This window comes from Capra hircus, chromosome 10, assembly GCF_001704415.2.
Source record: "Capra hircus breed San Clemente chromosome 10, ASM170441v1, whole genome shotgun sequence".
Lineage (NCBI taxonomy): Eukaryota > Metazoa > Chordata > Mammalia > Artiodactyla > Bovidae > Capra > Capra hircus.
This window is the reverse complement of record NC_030817.1, coordinates 26721105-26742051: the sequence shown is the minus strand read 5'-3', so window position 1 is coordinate 26742051 and position 20947 is coordinate 26721105. Positions and strand designations below refer to the sequence as shown.

Sequence of the window (20947 nt, the reverse complement as noted above, 5' to 3'; positions counted from 1 at the left end):
GCCACCAGGGAAGCTAGAGTAACTCCAAAGAGGCTATTAAAATACATGGCATTTATGTTCATCCATAGACTAGACTTTCTCAATGCTTTTCAGTCAAATCCTACCAAGCAAGGTCGGGGGCAGGTACCATTTTTGAAAGGTAATTGTCAGTATTATTCATTTAACACCAGCATTAAGATTCCTTATTTGGCAAAACAGTTAAAAGGGACTTATCAATAGCTGTAAATTTTAAGGAAGCCTGCGGCAATTCTATGAACTGGTGAGAATTCCTAAATCTGAAATTCTATTAAACCTAATAAGGCTAGTCTTCCACTGACCCCAAAATGACTGCCCCCATTACAGCATCTCAGACATTTATCCTAGACTACAGAGCTTAAAGAAAATCACCTGCATGTCTCTTTTCATAGGACATATGGTGACGAACTAAAAAAAAAAACACATTTTCTTCTGAATGTAACTTTGAAGTACCCATTGTTCATAAGTTAGGATCTGTGTTGAGAACTGCTTGATTTAAAACTTGATTTGAGTGTTGGCATTTTGTTCTTTTGTTTCCACCTGGACACAGCATGAGACAAATGTGCATTTATCAGAAGAAGAGTAGGAAAACATTAGTCCTATCTAGTAATCCAGTCATAATCTCCAAAATTTTTAAATATTGAGATGACCTGGAATAAACTTCAGGCTGCCTTTCTGTAGACAATGGTAGACACTGTTTATAAAATAATCCCTCTTAAAATGAACTTTATTGAATCCAGGGAACTTTTTGTTGAATCCAGCAGTTCATTTAACTTTGTCTGTTTCGCAGTGTAGTTTGGGTAGTCAGATGAGTGGCATGGCCACATGACAGTTATCACAGAGTTTGGATATCAGGAAAGGACTAACTCATCTAGAATAACAAGACAAACAGGCTGCTCACCTCGCCCTCACCCAGCCCTGCCCTTGTGTGCAGAAGCTATACTCCCTGGGTGATAACTGAAAATGCTATGTTTATTCTTAAACAAGTTTTCCAGCGACCATGAGCTTTCTCTTGGTGAGAGCCTTCATTTTCCTGAATCAGCAGCGCTCTCCCCATCACGGGACAAGACCCCAGAGACCCCGCCCCTTCCCCCTTGAGTTGGAGGGCAAAATCTCTGCCCCAGATTCTTCCCTTGAGCCCATGGAGCCCTAGGATGTGCTCGTGGGGAGGCTGTGGGCACCGTGCCACTGTGTGCACAATTTGGGGGGTCGACTGTATGAAGATAGCTCAGAACTCTTGGTAAATTTAAGAATCCTGTGACCCATAAAAGGTTAAGAGTTTGTGTTGCTCAAGTCTTAGGTCCTGTTCAAGATAGTTTTCCAAGGAAGACCTTCCGAAAGCCAAATCTAAACTGGAGGCCCTTGAGATTGGATGGTGTGGAGTAGATCAAATGCCACCCCAAAGTCTGGGGTGGTGGGCTGTCAGGGAAGGGGACCCCCATTCCTTTGCCTCCTTCGCCTGGTCAGTTCAATGCCTTCATCCTCCAGTTGCCCACAGTTAGGCCTCCTGTCAGGTGCTGTAGCACAGGGGTTGCACAAAGGTGACTTGGCCTATATTGCGGAGTCCCAGGTAGAAACGCACGCAGGACTGTGTCCCCTAGGCTGGAAGGAGGGGGGTCCTTTGATGGCCAGCCCTCACAGTGCCTCTTCCTCTCCTGTTGTTGCAGGACCTGCAGCGAGACATTGAGCAGCACAGCGCAGGGGTGGAGTCTGTGTTTAACATCTGTGACGTCCTCCTGCACGACTCGGATGCCTGTGCCAACGAGACCGAGTGCGACTCCATCCAGCAGACCACCAGGAGCCTGGACAGGCGCTGGAGGAACATCTGCGCCATGTCCATGGAGCGGCGGATGAAGTAAGGGCCGAGCTGCCCCCGGGTGACTTACGTGTGGTCCGCCGACTCCGTGTTCCCGTCTGACCTATGTAACAGTGACCGTTAGCTTCAGTGAGGGACGTGCTGAGTGCTGGCGGGGAAGGCTCAGTAGTGTGGCCAGTCCTTACTAAAGAAATCTTTCAAGGAAAGCATGATCAGGGTCATGTCTCTCCCTGGCTCTGCTGTGTCATGGGTGTAACCACGGGTTACACTGTACTGAGTGTCCCAGCTCTGTGTGGTGGAAGACGCCTGTCTCCTGTTGGGTGACCACTGTGAAGCTGGAGTTCGGAGAGGCCCGGCGTTCCCAGAAGAAGGGTGTCCTGACCACGAAGCGATGTCTCTGGTTATTTCCTGGAAGGGGTAGCAGGATCACCCCCGCCCCCCACCCCCAGACATTTAGTGCCGATGCACGGGGCCGGGGCTGGAAGTGGGACCGGTCAAGGGACAAGAAGCTGTACGAAAGCTCTGATTGGAATGGGCAGCTTGCATTGAGTTCTTTCCTTCTGTTAGAATTGAGGAGACGTGGCGGCTGTGGCAGAAGTTTCTAGACGATTACTCCCGCTTTGAGGACTGGCTCAAGGCCGCCGAGAGGACAGCAGCCTGTCCGAATTCCTCCGAGGTGTTGTACACAGTTGCCAAAGAGGAGCTGAAGAGGTTTGAGGTAAAGACCCAACCCCTCCCCTGCCCCCACCGCCCCTTCCAGCCAGTGGTCCTGAGAAGCGGGGACTCGCAGGACTCGGGGATGGCTACCGGGTCTTCCCATGAGTGGGAGGCTTTCCTGCCTCTAGGCAGGGCTGCCCACTCCCCAGTCTGCATCAGCTGCTCCAGCGGCTTTGCAGGGCATTACTATTTTATGCCAACCACCCAGCCATGACCTCTAAAGGCTGTTCTCTGGTAGCATCAAAAAAATGAGTGAAGCTAGTGAATCGTGCCTTTCATTTGGGGATGGACACTTGAGGCAGGTGGCCTGGGGCCTGGAAGTGGTGTCCTGGCACCCTGGAGTTGTGGCACTGACGGCCCCCCCACCGTGCTGCAGGCCTTCCAGCGGCAGATCCATGAGAGGCTGACGCAGCTGGAGCTCATCAACAAGCAGTACCGGCGGCTGGCCCGCGAGAACCGCACCGACACGGCCAGCAAACTGAAGCAGATGGTGCATGAGGGCAACCAGCGCTGGGACAACCTCCAGAAGCGGGTCACGGCCATCCTGCGGAGACTCAGAGTAACCCCCTCTACGTCACCGGGTCATTTGTAGATGCTGGGGGGTTGTGGGAAGCTGATACTTGAAATCAGTCAGGCTTGTAACAAAAGCAGCGGGTAGAAGGTGTCTCTTGAGGCCTAAGCTGTCTTAACATTCTTCCCGCAGAGCCTTCCCCTTTGTCTAAGCCCAAAGCTGCCATGAAAGCTGCCCTCCCCGCCCAATTTTTTTTTTAAAGAAGTTATTTGCTTCAGAATAGGCTTGAAACTGTTTATAGGGTTTGTGTTACCAAATACATTGCTTTTTTCAGCTTCTGTCACCCCCAAGGGTGACACCCACACTGCCCAGGGTCTGGGGCAGCCTTGTCACTGGGTCTGGTGAAGGTACCTCTTAATCTCAGAAGAGGCCCACTTTGCCCATCTGCCCATGTATCCTGTTGGCTCTTGCACTGTGAGGGGATGGACAGACCCCCCTCTGTATTGGGGGTTGGGGACAGTGACTGTTCTCCCAATTTTAGAGCAACTGATGAACCTCAAATGTTGGGTTTGGCTCTGGGGTAGAAACAGTCACCTTAGAGTTCTGTGACTCCTAAGACATCATATGTCCGCCCTTTGTGAGTCCAGGTGTAAACTGATAGGACCGGTGTGGGTGGTGGCTGCAGGAAGTAATTTTAATCCTTGATTCTATTCTCAAGGCAGAGTGCTCTTAAAGCCATTCTAAGAAAAGGCAAATCTGGGTGTGTGTTTTGTTTTGTTTTTAACCTTCTCAGGGAGAAGAAATTGGCTAGCTTTTCAGACACTCCCTTGTGTTAATTTCTTTATCTCCTGCTAATTTGACTGTGACCAGCCAAAACCTTCACTTGGCACAGTGTTTGTCTGAGAATCAGCTGCCTGTCTCTGAGGGGGTAACCCAAGAGGCCTCCTGAATTGGAGGTGATAAATCTGGGTTTTCTTCCTTTGAGGAAAGACACTCGGAATTGTATCAGTGAAGGCAGATGGGGCGCTAGTCCAGGTTCAACCCCGAGATGGGTACTTTTCCATCTTGAAGCTACTAAATCCTTGGCAAGCAAAAGTTCCCATAGAAAGCTAACAGGTAGAAACAGGCAAATGCCTGGCCTGGACTTTAAGGTGGTTCTTCAAAGGACAGACTAGGAAAATCACTGACGTAGACAAGAGGATTGTAGAATTTCCAACGCCGAAGATCATGGTCGACATTCCCACATCTCATTTACCAGCAGACACTGAGACTCAGAGAAGTTAGGGGGCTTGTTGGTATCATAGCCAGGACCAGACCCCAGGCTCCTGACCCCACAGTGGTCCCCTTGCATGCTGAGTGGGCCTCTGGGGGTACCCCAGGCTCCCCTGCCCCTGTGCTGAAAGTGACCTTGCTGTCTGCCTGAACTCCTGTTCTGCCATCAACACAAATGTGACCTTCTCCCCCTTTTGTAGCATTTCACCAACCAAAGGGAGGAATTTGAGGGAACCAGGGAGAGCATCCTGGTCTGGCTCACAGAGATGGACCTACAGCTGACCAACGTGGAGCACTTCTCAGAGAGCGATGCTGACGACAAGATGCGCCAGCTGAATGTAAGGCCTGCTTCCCTGGCTCCGCCCCATAGAGTGCACCCTGTGGAGAGCTGGCTAAGAACAAACTCCACCTGACACCCTGAGAGCAGATTCCAGAGCTGCCAGAACAGCCAGACCGCATCCACCTGTGTCCTGCCAGGTTATCACGAGCAAGGATACCATTCCTTACAGTCCAGGGGTCATTGGAACGAGGCCCTTCATTCTCTTTGTCATTTATAATCGTCCAAGGGGAGAACACTCTTGAGGTTCCAAAGGGAACTTCATTCATAAGATGCTGTTTCTCCAGCACTCAAGTCTGAGTTCACCTGTGGGCTGTAGCAGGATGAAACTCTCTCTCAAGAGCATGGGATGGACTGGGAGGTTGGGATTGACATACATACACTGTTGATACTATGTATAAAATCGATAACTAATGAGATCCTACTGTCTAGCACAGGGAACTCCACTCAGTGCCCTGTGGTGACCTAAACGGGAAGGAAACCCAAAAAACGGGATATGTGTAAAACATAACCGATTCACTTTGCTGTGCAGTGGAAACTAATACAACATTGTAAAGCGACTATACTCCAATAAAAATATAAATAAGTTAATAAGAAACAGTAAGACCAGGAACAGATACTTCTCACACCCAAAAGCAGTAAATGTCCATTTGTGCCAGACCTTTAGAATTATTTTAATTGCAAATGTCAGTGCCCAAAAGGGGGAAGAAAAAACGTGTATGATCATTTAAAATTCTTAACTCATTATAGTCACTTAGTTCAAAATTGATGGAGCTAGAGTTTGAAATCCTTTCTTTTTCATCCTCTAAACAGGGTTTCCAGCAGGAAATTACATTAAATACCAACAAGATTGATCAGCTCATCGTTTTTGGGGAGCAGCTCATTCAAAAGAGCGAGCCCCTGGACGCCGTGCTGATTGAGGACGAGCTGGAGGAGCTGCACCGCTACTGCCAGGAAGTGTTTGGCAGGGTCTCCCGGTTCCACCGGAGGCTCACCTCCCATGCGCCGGTAAGGGGACCGCTCCTCCCACAGGGGGCTTCTGGGCCACCCAAAGCTGATATTTGACTCTACTTTTTTAATACTTATTTATTTGGCCACACTGGGTCTGAGATGGGCACACAGGCTCTTTAGTTGCAGCATGTGGGATCTAGTTCCCTAACCCCAGGGATCAAGCCCCGGGCCCCCTGCAGCAAGAGCATGGAGTCTCAGCCACTGGACCACCTTGGAAGTTCCTTGACTCCACTTTTAAAGACTGGGAAACTTACCATGTTATGGCTAACAGTAATTTGTTTTTTGGTTTTTGTTTTTTTTTTTTTTAAAAACCTGTGTTTTTGTTTTATTAAAGTATAGTTGTTGTACAATATTATATGTCACAGGTGTATGGTATAGTGATCCACAGTGTTTCAAAGTTATACTCCATTTATAGTTATTTTAAAATATTGGCTGTATTCCCGTGTTGTACAGTGTATCCTTGAAGCTTGCTTTTACCTAATGGTTTGTGCCTCGTACTCCCCCTACCCTGATGTTGCTGTCTGCACTACCCTCTCCTCACTAGTAACCTCAATACTCTGTGTCTGCGAGTCTGCTTTAAGAAGCTGAGTTGAAAAATGTTCATTCCACTCTTACTAATATAGAACCATACTTACTGAGGAGCTGCTATTTCCCAGTGGAAAGGATGGCCCTCCTGCAAGTTCTTGCTCCTCTTACCTGTCTCCCAGGGGTTCCTCAGCACAGAGCTTCTCTGGCCTGTGTCCGTACCCCCAGGATATGACGATAGCTGTCCTGGTTTTGCTTCTGGCAGTAACTTGGTGATATATCGGCTTTTTCCTCTATCTTAATATTTGTGCCTTTCTAGTGCTTTATTCTCACCTTTGAGCACCAAAAGCACCAGCTTTCCAAAAAAGTTGTGATGTTTCCCTGGAGAGAGGCGCCTCTGGGACGTTCAAGTGGAGTCAAGGCCATTATGTACAGTTCACTGCCTCTGCCAGAAGTTTCGCCGGTGACCACTGACCAACACGATGGCCACCTTTTCTATCTTTATGTCTCCAACTTCTTTAAAAATTACCCTCAATTCCTTCATTTTATAGCATAACCATATAGAGCCATTTTTCTTAAAGTAATTGTAACATAGGGGAATAAAATTCTGTATTTGGAACAGTAAGATTGGGGATAAGAAGAAAGAGCCTGGTCCATGATGTTGTGAATTTCTTTTTAGAACATGCTAATGGCCTTTAAAATTGTTTTTTAATTTTCTGATTCTTAGATGAACCTACCATTAACCATCAGTGAAACTTTGTCCTCCATTTACTTATCTTCTATATAAAGATATTTAACTTAGATGATCAAGTTTCCAGTTTTCCAAGGAAAGAAGGTAGAGTTTTGGAAACTATGGATTCTGGGTCCCACACTTGATACTCTAAATTGGAATAACCATAGACAGGGCCTGGGGAGACTTTTCAAAGTCTCTCAGAAACACTGGTGGTGGCCATTCTCAGGAGCTGCTAGTTGGGCAGACTTAGCTGCTAACACTCCTCATTATGGCAACAGGCTATGATTTGGTTAATTCTAAAAACTGGACACCCCTGTTCTAGGGCTTGGAAGATGAAAAGGAGGCCTCTGAGAACGAGACAGACGTGGAAGACCCCAGAGAGATCCGAGACGACTCTTGGCGTAAAAGGGCAGCAAGTGAGGAGCCCTCATCCCCACAGTCCCTTTGTCAACTGGTGCCCCCAGCGCTGGGGCCCGAGCGCTCTGGCTGTGAGACCCCTGTCAGCGTGGACTCCATCCCACTGGAGTGGGACCACACAGGCGATGTGGGGGGCTCCTCCTCTCACGAGGAAGACGAGGAGGGCCCATACTACAGTGCACTGTCAGGTATGGACCCAGGCGGCCAAGTTCTTAGTGCCCGAGCCACACGCCCAGCTCTTGGTAGTCAGAGTGCAGCCTGTGGTTGACCAGACATCCTGTGGCTTCCTGCGTCTGTCCTGCCCGCCTCTGACCCTGAGAGCTGGCTCGTTCCTATTACTGATGGAATGAGGAAAAATAAAATCCACATTGGGATGTGAAGGCTGTTTGATGATGGCTCTGGATATTGGAGGCTCATCAGTGGACTTCTCAGTTGAGTTTTGCAGAGTTATCAGGGATTGTCTCTGTCCTTTCTATGCAGTTCCTCTCCCCCACCACTACTTTAGATGGTCAGGAGTTGGCTGGAAAAAAAAAAATCCTGTTATTTTAAATCTTTTAAATAAAACAGATGAAGGATAGTTACTTTTCTCCTCCCAGGTGACAATGTTTCTACTGTTTTAATACTTGGACATTCGTCTACAGCGCCTGCAGTGAGGAAAATGACATTGTTCTTTTTCAGATATAGAAATCCTTGAAAATCCTGAGGCATATCTTAACATGACCACAAAAACTTTGAAAGCGTCTTCTGGTAGGCCCCTGCCCATGCATGTGTCTCAACATGGCAGCGTCCTGTGGCACGCACGGCATCCTAAACCTCGCTCCCATGTCATGTCTGACCTCTGCCTTCTGTGGACACCATGCGCCTTGGTCCTTCGTCATGGTGTATTCGCACTGCCATACTCACATGTAGCTTCGTGCTCCATGCAAAACCCTCCAGACCAGAGCAGTCTCCACACCATCCTTCTCCTCCCCCTCAGGCCCATGTGGAAGGGAGTTCTTCACGGTGCCTTTTTAAATCTTTCTCTCCACCTAACTCAAGTCCTTTGGCACGGGCCAAGCTTTCTTCAGGGTGGCTTGGTTTGGAACTACTACCTTGCTTACGGTGATTTCCTGGGAAGAGGGTGGGGAGTGGGGGGTGAGGCTACCGCTGCCTTTGCCACAGGAGAAGACACCTTCGTCTCCCTGACTTTCAGCTCTGCTCTTCCTTCCCTGCCCCATCCCCACCTGCAGCAGTTGGCTAGAGCCACGAGCGCCCCTGGGGTCCTTGAATCTACCCTGATGTTCACTCTTCCTCGCACTCCTGAGAGATCTTCAGTTCTCTCGGCCCCCAGACCCAGCCTTGCTGCCAGCGCCCCTGCCGCTAGGGCCCCCGGCTCCAAAAGGCCATTCATCTCACAGCAGATCACGTTTGTTGTGCTCCATCGTGAACCCACCTAGTGAAGGCCCAGTGTTGCTCAGTTGCATGAGTCTCATTTCATCCCCTTCTGGGACATACTGACATTTTGCAAACATGCATGCTTTGCAAGGAAAGCTGCAGAACTCATATTATACTATAACCTGATGCCACATTACCCATGACCTTTCTTTGTGTAACTAAATATGAATCCTTTGGTTGGAGAGAATGGACCGTCACTTGCCATTCTTTTGTTTCAGGCAAATCCATTTCTGAAGGCCCCTCATGGCATGTTCCTGACAGCCCTTCCTGTCCCAAGCGTCGCTACAAACAAATGGGAGGTGACAGGAGTGTTCAGCCCATCCCCTCTGATTCCAGCACCCCTTATAAACCAGCCTATGTAAGTCTTGACCCCACTGAGAGTATAACCCATGTCCATGAGTTACAGTTAAAACTTTTTTAAAGAGAGAGAGATTTTGGTATATACTGCATGTGCTCACCTGCCAGGCATATTTGGGGTTGGTTTTCCCATGGTGACATACTTCACGAGGACTCTGGCACAACTGACTAGACTTAGAGATGGGTGTCTGGTCAAACACCATCTTTGAGTGCTGACATAGGATGACCATACTTATTACTGTTGAGTCAGTCATCTGTGTAAACAGCAGAGAAGCAAAGTGGTGGCCTTTCTGAGCTCCCAAATCTTTGATATATTCACCTTGACTATGGTAGGTCAGCTGGTAAAGAATCCACCTGCAACACAGGAGACCCTGTTCAATTCCTGGGCTGGGAAGATCCCCTGGAGAAGGGATAGGCTACCCACTCCAGTATTCTTGGGCTTCCCCGGTGGCTCAGTTCATAAAGAATCCGCCTGCAATGCAGGAGACCTTGTTCAATCCCAGGGTTGGGAAGATCCCCTGGAGGAGGGCATGGCAATCCACTCTAGTATTCTTGACTTGACAGAGGAACCTGGCGGGCTAGTCCATGGGGTCGCAAAGAGTTGAACACAACTGAGCGACTAAGCACAGCACATACATTCTAGTCAAAAAATTGTGACTTCCTATAGACAGAGGATGAGCTGGTTGGATGGCATCATAGACTCAGCTTGCTTGGGGCTGGTGCATGGGGATGACCCAGAGAGATGTTGTGGGGAGGGAGGTGGGAGGGGGGTTCATGTTTGGGAACGCATGTAAGAATTAAAGATTTTAAAATTTAAAAAAAATAAAAAACTTAAGTTTGAGCAAACTCTGGGAGATAGTGAAGGACAGGGAAGCCTGGCGTGCTGCAGTCCATGGGGACAACTGAGGGACTGAACAACAAATAGTAGACCTGGGTTTGATTCCCAGCCCTATGAGGAAATTGCCCTAGGGCTGTAAGCACTTAAACTTACCTCTGTAAGCCTTCCTTACCTGAAGATAAACCTGCCTTACATAAAGTCACAAAAGGAAATCAAATATCATATAATATCGCATATATGTGGAATCTGGAAAAATGGTATAGATCTTATTTTCAAGGAAAAAATAGAAACACAGGCATAAGAGAACAAGATATGGACACCAAGGGGAAAAGAGGGAATGGGATGAATTGGGAGATTGAGCTTGACATATACACACTACCATGTGTGTGTTAATCGCTCCGTCGTGTCCAGCTCTTTGCAACCTCATGGACTATAGCCCACCAGGTTCTTCTGCCCATGGGATTCTCCAGGCAAGAATACTGGGGTGGGTAGCCATTTCCACCTCCAGGGGATCTTCCCAAGCCAGAGATCCAACCCGGTCTCCTGCACTGCAGGCAGATTCTTTACCGTCTGAGCCACCAGGGAAGCCACCATGTATAAAATAGATAAATAATGAGAACCTACTGTATAGCACAAGAAACTCTCCTCAGTGCTCTGTGGTGATCTAAATGGGAAGGAAATCCAAAAAAGAGGGGATATATGTGTACATACAGCTGATTCACTTTTCTATGTAGCAGAAATTGGCCAAACATTGTAAGGAACTATACTCCAATAAAAATTCATTTAAAACCAAAAATCTACCTTACATAATTGTTGCTAGGATTAATGTGTATGAAAATACAAATAAGGCCCTCAGAAGTGGTCACCAGCATTATTATCACTACGGTATACGGTTTGTTGTTCTTGTTGTTCTACCGGTGACTGTTTCTTCTTGGTTACAAGTTCCTCAGGCAACGTAAGTCCTTGCCACGCTCTGGTTACACAGCTGTTGGGGGCCAGCCAAGCCTAGGATTTAATGTTGGCCCCAGATCACTCTCAGTACCAGCAAGTCGAAATTAAAACGTCTCATACATTTTTAGTGTCATCTCTTAGAGAACCCAAAAGTGATGTGAGCATCACTAGATTCATCTCAAAGTCCCCTCTGAACGTAGGAGTAAATGTTGCTAGACAGCAGAGAAGATTCTGCCTAAACATGGTCAGAGCCTAATCATTTGATAATGGGGTTTCCCAACTCAGAAACCCTTCAGCAAGCAGTTAGCATTTTAACTCTGTCCCTTTGTGGCGCGCAGTAAGACCTGCTGGCCCCAGGGAGAGACCCCTGCACCTCACTTTTTGCTTTACACCCGGGGCATGTGGTGTGGCCTCTGCAGGTGACTGTGCTTGTGTTCTTTCCTGCTCACTTTCAAAAGCTCAACCCTTTTTGGATATGTCTGCAACCACAAATCTGAGGGGTTTTTGGCTTTTTTTTTTTTTTCCTTTCATTCCACACAAATAGACCATATGGACACAATCCAAAAAACATGACTTTTCTAAAAAAGATACGTTTATTTTGGGGAAGGCCTGAGGTAGCAGCGCAATCAGCTCTGTGATAACAGAAGAGTTGGTGTGTGCACTGAAAGGTAAAGGTTTGTCACGAAGGGCCCTAGTTGGCAAATTTGTGCTCTGTTTCCGATTCCTGGTGATGATAATGCCAACCAGTTCTACCGAGTGACTGGGAGGGATAACGAAAATTTTGTAAAAAAAAAAAAACTGTGCAAATGTAAAAGTGCTAACACAGTACAGTCTGGTAGGCTCAACAATTGTTTGGTCTTTTTGCACAGTTCAGTAGGGGAGCATTAGGAAGCCTCACATTAAATCAGGCCATTCTGTTCCCAACACTGACCTCTCACCTGCTTCCCCCTCCCTGGGCCTTTGATGAGACTTTACTTTTGCCATCAGTTCTGCTCCTTACAAATGCTACCCATACACTTAAGTGCCTCTGTATTACCAACAAGTTACCCTTTGAAGGAAAGGGCTCCTGTATCTTCATTTCTTACCTGTTAATATGAACCAAGACAGTCTTCAGACAGCCTTTAAAATTTATAGATGGTAATGTAAAAATTGTCTCATTCTAGGTAAAACTGCTGTTGTCTCCAGGGACTGAAGGTGGCAAGGAAGATCCAGGGATTCTGACTGGCAGTGCACAGCAGGAAGACGAAGACCTGGCCGCCCTCACTGGGCAGCAGCCAGGTACAGTTAGATCAGGCAGTTGTTCAGAGGCAGAGACTATGTCTTGGGTTGGTTGGACATTTACTCTAAGTCTCTGCTCAACAGAACATTAACTAGGAACTGACCAATTACCTCATTCACCAAACTTCTGAACTTGACCTAGAGCAGCCAATGTTATTTTGGATCCAGCTGACTTTATTTATGAACAAGTTCCTAGGCTATTCACTTTACTTTCACAACTATTCTTTAAATATTGACAAAATGAGCCTCATATGATGAAGGGCCTGTTTGCACCTGCATGACTTTGTGTGTAAAGATCAGACATGAAGATGATGATCAAAGTGTGTGTCAGGTGTCTCCTTTTATCGTAAAAGTAATGACTCAACTAAGTCAAGTTCATAGCATTGACCTGATCACTCATGGACAGGAGGACAGAGCATCTTAAATACATCATGAACTGGAGTGTTCAACATGGGGCCACAGAGCATCTTGGCAACATGTTGGGCCTCTTAGCTACTCCACACCTTGTCCCAGGCCCTGTGAGAGTACACTGTCACAGACCTTGAACCAGAGCGGAGGAAATGTGCTGTTCCACACTCAGGGGAAGTGCTAGCCCCCAAACCCCGGGCCTCCCGCAAGGAGCATCACCTCCAGGTTTTATCACCATGACCCTGAATTAGTTGGAAGCAGAGAAATCTGTTTACATTATTGCTTCTTTTTATTGGCGGCTTTTTTATTCCAGGTGCCTTTGACAGATGGGAACTGATCCAAGCACAAGAACTTCACAATAAGCTCAGAAAAAAACAAAACCTGCAGAAGCTGAACTCTGATATCAGCAACATCACCCCTTGGCTGGAAAAAACTGGAGCAGAGCTGGAGACATTAAAGCTGTCAGAACCTCCCTCTGATATGCAGGAAATGGAACTCCAAGTGAAGAAGCTGAAGGTGAGTGAGAGTGTGGCAGAGAAGAGGACTTCAGAATGCAAATGCAAACAACTAGCTGTGTGTACGAGCACGTCACATCTGCTAGCTGTGTCGGGGGTGGCGTGCACGCAGCGTGTGCTCAATAGTCTCTCCTGTTTCACTTCTGTAACCAGCAAGGAGATGGATGAAGATTTGTATTTTAATTCAGAGGAGCATCTCCAAAGGATCCCAAAGCCCAGAGCAGTGCTGGGGGGGTGCAGCTCTGATCTGACTACAGAGGGACCCCTAGACTCTTATGGAGGCACCAGTGGCCAATGGGCAGGCAGCTTAGAAATACCTGTCCAAACTATGTTCAGGCAGCACTGGGGGTGGTGGTGAGGGTGGGGAGGAGGACAGCTTACCCACTGACAAATTCTGTAGCCTGATCTGTAACTCAGATCAGGAGTTACAGCGGAGCTGGCACCCACACAGTCAGCCCTGGCCCCACCAGAACTAGCCCTAGGAGAGGGGTGGTTTGAGCCCTCCACTTTGGGGGTGCTCTGCACATGAGCCTGGTCTCCTAAGAGGACCCAGGATAGGAGTTTTGGGGTATCCAGGCAGTCTTCACATTTGTACTATTGTTTTACTTTGTGCCTTGATATATCAGGGGTTACCATTCATTCCAAGAAATAACTTTTGTGATACCTAAGAGGCAAATGCTGGATAGCTTCATGTGTTGTACCTGGAAGACTTTTAATCTGATCCAGAAATGTTATTAAGCCAAATAGAGGTCAGGGGGTCCATTCACGCCTCCAGTATAGCTGGTCCACCAGGAGACAGGCCGCTGCGCTGGGCCTGGCCAGCTGGCCAGCCAAGTTGTGACCTTGTATGGCAGCTCCCTCACCTGATGCCTGTCAGCCAGTCACAGGCCACGCTCCTCTGGTATCCAGGGCCAAAGCTCGGAGGACTGTCTGGAAGATCTGTTCCCCACAGAGGTTCAAAATGAACCCTACATCACTGTTTTCAGAGTGCCTGACCCAGCCTTTTCCCTCTGTGGCAGGAGATACTGAAAGCCTTTGACACCTACAAGGCCTTAGTGGTCTCTGTCAACGTGAACAGCAAAGAATTTCTGCAGAGCGAGAGCGCCGAGTCCAAAGAACTCCAAGATAGAGTCAGCCAGCTGACCCTGCGCTGGAACACGGCCCTGGGCGTGGTGGAGAGCTGGAGAGAGGGTTTGCGGCAGTCGCTCATGCAGTGCCAGGTACGCCGACTCAGCACCCAGCCAGTGCCCAAGGCCTCGTCCGGGGCACAGCCAGGCCCACGTGGGTGGGAGAAGAGGTATTTTTATCATCGTCAGGCAGCTCTGGCACAGCCAAATATGGCTTGTGCTTAAGAAGCATGTGCTTTACCATTTGTCTCCCAAGAGGCCCACCGGCTGTCTTCTCAGATACCTGATGCTCACCCTGCGTTTCCCACTCTGCCGCCCAGGCCCACCCATAGTATGTGGGTTCCAGCAAGCGTTCCAGTAGGTTGGAAATGTCACACCAGCACTGCACCATGTCTGTCCTTTTGCCAAGAAGGCTGGATGGCAGAGTGATTAAGAGATCTGGCCCTGGAACAGGGAGCAGCTTAACCCAGCTCTGTAGCTTTAGTAGCTGTGTGACAGTGGGGAAAGCATTGAACCTTCTAGACCTCAGTTTTTTCATCTGAAAAATGGGGATAATTCCAGTGCCTACCTCACAGGGTATTTTCTACAACTCCACATGTGTAACCTTGTCCCAGCACCTGACACATAGTAAATGGCCAGCCTGGGTTAGCTCTGGCCCCATCTTAGAGAACAGGAGCCCACCACCGAGCCCTCTTGCAGCCCTGTCCCCGGGCCATAGTCTGTTCAGTTGAGGGGTCTCCCTTGATCACTGAATCAGCACATTCATTGAGTAATTTGTGTGGGGCATGCTGACACCCACCTTCCAGCTAACACTTTGCACTAGGCAGAGTTTAGCATGCCTACTGGGACGTGCCAAGTGCTTTCCTGTCCTGCTTCCCCTCCTTTGGGGGGGCCCTGGCATCTAGTTTAAATCTGGCCCTTTTAATCTCTGAATATAACCCAGAAGAGCAAGTGATGTTGATGGATTATCAATAGCAAGTTGCTTCCCAGCACACCTGCCTTCACAGACTGCGAAAGGGCAGTGCTCTGATGTCTGTTGTTTTTAAGGACTTTCACCAGCTGAGTCAAAGCCTGCTGCTGTGGTTAGCGAGTGCTGAGAGCCGGCGGCAGAAGGCTCATGTCACTGACCCGGAGGCAGACCCCCAGGTTCTCCTGGCATGTCAGGAAGAACTCATGGTAAGTTTCCTCCTCAGGGACCCTGCGCTACCACTGGCCTGTGCAGGACCTCAGTACTTAGTGGCCTCACCTGGCATTTCTGGAAACAATGTCCACTGGTGTTCTGCCCTCATGTTCCGGGTTGGCATCCCTCCGCTGAAGTGGGATGAACGCAAGGGTGAAGCTCCGTGGTCCGGAGCAGGAAGTCTAAACCGCTTTAGAACTGGGGCTGTAGGCATTTAGCAATATCCTGGGAACCTTAAGTCCATTTAAAGTCTTTCTCTCTTGTGAATAGAGCTCATTTGGGAAGAAATACGGTGTTTGGTTGCCCTGCAGCCCTGGTGAGCTCTCTGAATTTTCTATATCCACACACAGTCTTTTTCCTGGGGGGTAGTTGTGTTTGTGTATATTTCACCAAGTGAAGATGAGACCCATATATTCTCACTTGCACTCAGGGTGACATTTTTATCCATGTATTTATATGTGGTTTAATATTTTAAATTTAATCGAAATGCTGATCACTGTTTAAAAAATATTTTTTGTATTAAAATCTTTGTAAAGCCCTACTCTCCAGAGCAGTGGACTTTTAATTACTCTAAGTAGACACATATTGTCTAGTGGCTACCACTTTAGACATCGAGCAAGGCAATACAGATTCACTTGCTCCCTCTCTTTCTAACCATAAGCTGCGCTCTCTCAATTTACCCACTTTAGATTTTCTCTCGACTTCCTGCCATTACTGGATGAGGGCCTAGTCTTCCCATTTCCTCTAATTTCCCCAGCATCACGTCTCCAGAATGCAAGGAATTTGAAAAAATAGCAAGTTGCTCACACTCCATTCCTGTCTAGATGGTGCCAGGCTTGGGGACCAGCAAATAGGAGAAGAGGGTGTTCTGGATGAGCACCAGCCACCATCCATCCCGGAACTTCCCCGGCACTGAGAAAGCTGATTCCGGCCACACTCGCTTCCCTTTTGATGAGCAACTGTTTTATACACTTTTTTATTCCTAGCAACTGGAAAAGGAGCTAGTTGAACGTCAGCCTCAAGTAAACTCCTTACAAGAGATTTCCAGCACCCTGCTTATCAAGGGGCATGGAGAAGACTACATTGAGGCTGAAGAGAAGGTCCATGTTATCGAGAAGAAGCTCAAACAGTTACTTGAGCAAGTGTCCCAAGACTTAGTGTCCTTGCAGCGAAGCCAGGTGAGTCCCCTTGTTGCTCTTAAATATGAAATTGTCCTGTTAGATGCAAACGGAAAAGCTGCGTTACGGCCCTGCTAGGGGAGGGAGGAGCCCTGCCCTTCTCTGCCGTGTGAACCAGTTATGAAAGCTCTTTAAAGTCATGTTGTCATCTATAATGAGGTAACAGCGGCACCCATCAGTGTGGCTGGGGGGCTTGTGGAAAACAAGCCAAGTCCCTGCATCATTTCTGCCTTCATGCCCTCGCCTGTCTCACGTGCCAGTTCCTGGTCCTCTCACTGTCCTGGTCGCTGTCTTCTGACCACTCTGATTTGTCTACCTTCTTCTCTAAACTGTGATTTAGCCCAGAACAGGTGACTCACCGGATGTAGAGCAGCCCCTCCCCTCCATCCCAGAGTACACCTCTCCTCCTGTGCAGCCCAGATCACGTGGCCACGCTATTACACCACGTGTCCAGCTGTCTTTCCTGCTCTTGGGGGCTGTGGGTTTTTAATGCATGTGACCGGCCTCACCTTGTTTACAGTCCCTCTAGTCTTAAGAAAGGCCATTTTAGAAGCGGGGAGTGAGTACACTAGAAGAGCCTCTCTTTCTAGAAAGATCAGAGTCGGGGAGGGGTAAGCGGTACAGTGAAGAAACCGCAGGAAGCAGATTCTGTGCTCTTGAGACTTTTCAGAGCCTTCCGTTCCCCTGAACTCTTGTGTGGATTTCAGAACCCAGACTCACCTCTGCCCAGCGTGGATGAGGTAGACCATGGAGAGCCTCTAGCAGCATCTGCACCAGCTCCCCAAGCCAAGGTGAGAGCCCCTTTCTCAGGGGAACCACACTAGTTACTTTTGAAAGTTACTGAGATGACAGGGACTTGGACCTCCAAGCCCCCTTCCAGTATGTCACGATGGTGCAGGTTTCTGCTTCACTCTGCTGATCAGTGGAGTGGCTGACTCCAAAGATTTGAGTGGAAAAAAAAAAACTTTGAAAGACCTGACTGAAAAGCTGTTCTCTGTGCTCAGTACTCTTCCCTGGGATTGTGGAAGTTGGCAGCCCTCTGGGCACTGCTGAAGGGGCTTCTTGATCTCTCCATCAGCAACAGCTCAGCAGGCTGGAAAAGTGCTACTCTTGCTAGTTTAACCCGATATTTTCTTGCCTCAGAGTGTAATCTCGAACATATTACTCTAGTCTCAAAAGCTTGGCAGGAGGACAACCTAAGAAACATGTATAACTTAAGAAGAAAGAATGTTTTATCATTCACAGAACTAAATTATCTCCCATTTACTAATTGGATTATTTTAATCCAGCAGTTCGAAGCAGAGAAAACTACAAAAGAGAAGAACAAGCCCGCCAGCAGGTAACAGCATCACAGCAACAGCAGTGGGTTCCTGCCCTACACTCTCCCCCAGCAGGCTTGCCAGTGCCTCTCTCAAGGTCTTTGTAAGAAATGCTTTCTACATTTAGAAGGGGTAGAGCTAGGTTTCTCTTCCATGCTGGCTCCTAGTTTCGGAATTTGGAATCTTTTAATTGCAGCATGCTGGCTCTAGTCCCCTGACCAGGGGTCAAACCCAGGCCCCCTGCCTTGGGAACATGGAGTCTTAGCCAGGTCTTTACACAGGCAGGGGCTCAGGTGATGGGAGGTCTCCGGAAACTCCCAGTCAGCTCTCACCTCCTCTGTTGCCAGGGTGCCCGATCCTGCTGCCCCCGAGAGCTCCAAGCCCCAGCGCTCCTTCCTTTCTCGGGTGATCAGGGCGGCGCTGCCCCTCCAGCTGCTCCTGCTGCTGCTGCTGTTCCTGGCCTGCCTGCTGCCTTCCTCCGAAGAGGACTACAGCTGCACTCAGGCTAACAACTTTGCCAGGTCCTTCTACCCCATGCTGCGGTATACCAACGGGCCACCTCCGACATAGAGGCTCGGCCTGGCCCGCAGTGCCACGCCGCCAGCCTGTTGACTTGGTGTCCAACCTGTGAGTGACACTGAGCATTGGTCCGAGGGCCACCAGCTATGGATGCCTCCCTCTGGGCTTGACTTGGGAGAGCTCTCTCGGGACCCTGGGCAGCAGTCACTCCAGGCAGTTTGGCAAAGCTCAATTGATTGGATTCGGGATCTTTGGAAACAGCAGTTTCCTGAAGAGCCAAGCGCTTTGTGAATTCTGATTTGTCAAACCACATTATTAAAACGTAGTGAATACGGTCAATGAACAGTAGTATTCATCACATAGTATATATATTACAGAAACAAGCAGATTCCCTTGGAAATGGTTCAGAAACTCACACACGCTTGGCTGATTGATTGAAACAATCATATTTAAGATGTTTGTTTAGAATTAATTTTACTTCCATCAGCAGCAATCTTGAGCTACAGGTTATAAAACCAAAATGATCTGTTCAGTACTTAGGTCTGCTCTTTATACTGCTTTAAATTTTTAAAGAAATTATATTGCATGGATGTGGTTATTTGTGCATATTTTTTAACAATGCAGAATCTGTATGAATAATGTAAACTTTGATTTTTTTAAAACAAATTTTAGCTTGAGCTTTTTTGACTAATGTACAGTAAATGCCAAACCACGGACTTGATAGGGACATTTTTGTAAGTTAATTTTATAAGACTTTTTCACACTTAAAAGTGATGCTTCAGGTTTTAATTGTTTGACCATGGGGGACTGGTGCAGAAACTTGAAGCTGTTTGTGGTATGTACAACTCAGATGTTTCTCATTAAAACAAAACAAAAAAGCCATACCTTCGTCATAGTGGATTATATTTACAAAGCCATTAAATGTCATGTGTAATCCTCCATAGAGCAAAAATTATTTTAAAAATATTTGAGGGGATTTATGGGTTTTACTATTTTTGAGCTAAGATTTATATTCTACTGTTTTGTAGGGGTGATGAGGGCAGCACAAGCTGGATGTGAAAGGATCATTTCACTCAGATTTTTTATCCCCAGCTCCCTCCAGAGCCAACTAACACATAGTGTTTAATGAATGTTAACAGACAAAGCCATCTGCCTTTCCTACAATTCCAGCACCACTGTCTATTTCCCACCCAAACGGAGTGTGTAATGATAAGTTACTGATCCAAATGGAACAGAATAGAGAGCCCAGAAATAAACCCACACACCTACGATCAATTGATCTTCCACCAAGGAGGCAACAATATAAGTGGGAAAAAGACAGTCTCTTCAGCAAGTGGTGTTGGGAAAGTTGGACATCTGCATGTAAATCAGTGAAGTTAGAACACACCCTCACACCATGCACAAAAATAAAATGGCTTAAAGACTTGACATGATACCGTAACTCCTAGAAGAGATCATAGGTAAAACATTCTCTGACATAAAGGGCACCAGTGTTTTCTTAGGTCTCCCAAGGCAATGGAAATAAAAATAGAATCTAATCAAACTTAACCAGCTTTGGCATAGCAAAGGAAACCATTTGACAAGAGGACAACCTACAGAATGGGAGAAAGTATTAGCAAACGATACAACCAAAAAGGGCTTCATTTCCGAAATATACAAACAGCTCGTACAACTCAACAACCAAAAAAACCCAATCCAAAAATGGACAGAAGACCTAAATAGACATTTTTTCAAAGAAGAAATACAGATGGCCAATAGGCATGGGAAAAGATGCTCAACATTACTAGAGGAAAGCAAATCAAAACTACAATGAGGTACCACCTCACACTGACAGCCATGATCAAAAGGTCTACAGTGCACCCTGCGTTCATGGCAGCACCATTCACAATAGCCAGCACATGGAAGCAACCTAAATGTCCATCAACAGAGGAGTGGGTGAAGAAGATGTGGGGGGTGTGTGTGTATACACACACACACATAGGTACACAGTGGAATATTAGCCATAAAAAAGAACAAAATAATGCCTTTTGTTGCAACATGGATGGACAGAGATTCTCACACTAAGTGTAAGAGAAAGACAAATATGATACGGCTTATATGTGGAATCTAAAAAAAACTACAAATGAACTTATCCACAAAAACAATAGTTACAGATTAGAAAATAAGTTTATGGTTATGGAGGGGTAAGGGTGGGAGAGGGATGAATTGGAAGATTGGTATTGACACATATACACTGTTATCTATAAAACAGATAACTGATAAGGACCTACTGTATAGCACAGGGAACTCTGTAATGACCTATATGGGAAAAGAATCTAAAAGCGAGTGGATATATGTATAACAGATTCACTTTGCTAAACACCTAAAACCAACAACAGTGTAAATCAGTTATGCCTCAGTAAAAAAATCAACAAATAACAAATGCTGGAGAGGGTGTGGGAAAAAAGGAACCTCCTACACTGTTGGTGAGGATGTAAATTGGTGTAACC

The 20947-nt window shown here is 47.2% G+C and overlaps 1 protein-coding gene across 1 annotated transcript in view; it reads left to right on the top strand.

Annotated features, from left to right (window-relative positions):
* Nucleotides 1-19340, top strand: part of SYNE2 (spectrin repeat containing nuclear envelope protein 2) — a 323992-nt gene extending 304652 nt beyond the window's left edge. The window contains 16 exon segments of the mRNA XM_018054080.1: nt 1683-1870; nt 2399-2549; nt 2925-3107; nt 4532-4669; nt 5482-5676; nt 7260-7542; nt 8033-8101; nt 9007-9146; nt 12098-12212; nt 12934-13136; nt 14155-14355; nt 15310-15438; nt 16429-16620; nt 17328-17411; nt 17913-17959; nt 18287-19340. Coding sequence (XP_017909569.1) covers nt 1683-1870; nt 2399-2549; nt 2925-3107; nt 4532-4669; nt 5482-5676; nt 7260-7542; nt 8033-8101; nt 9007-9146; nt 12098-12212; nt 12934-13136; nt 14155-14355; nt 15310-15438; nt 16429-16620; nt 17328-17411; nt 17913-17959; nt 18287-18509 — 2541 coding nt within the window. The 3' untranslated portion in view covers nt 18510-19340.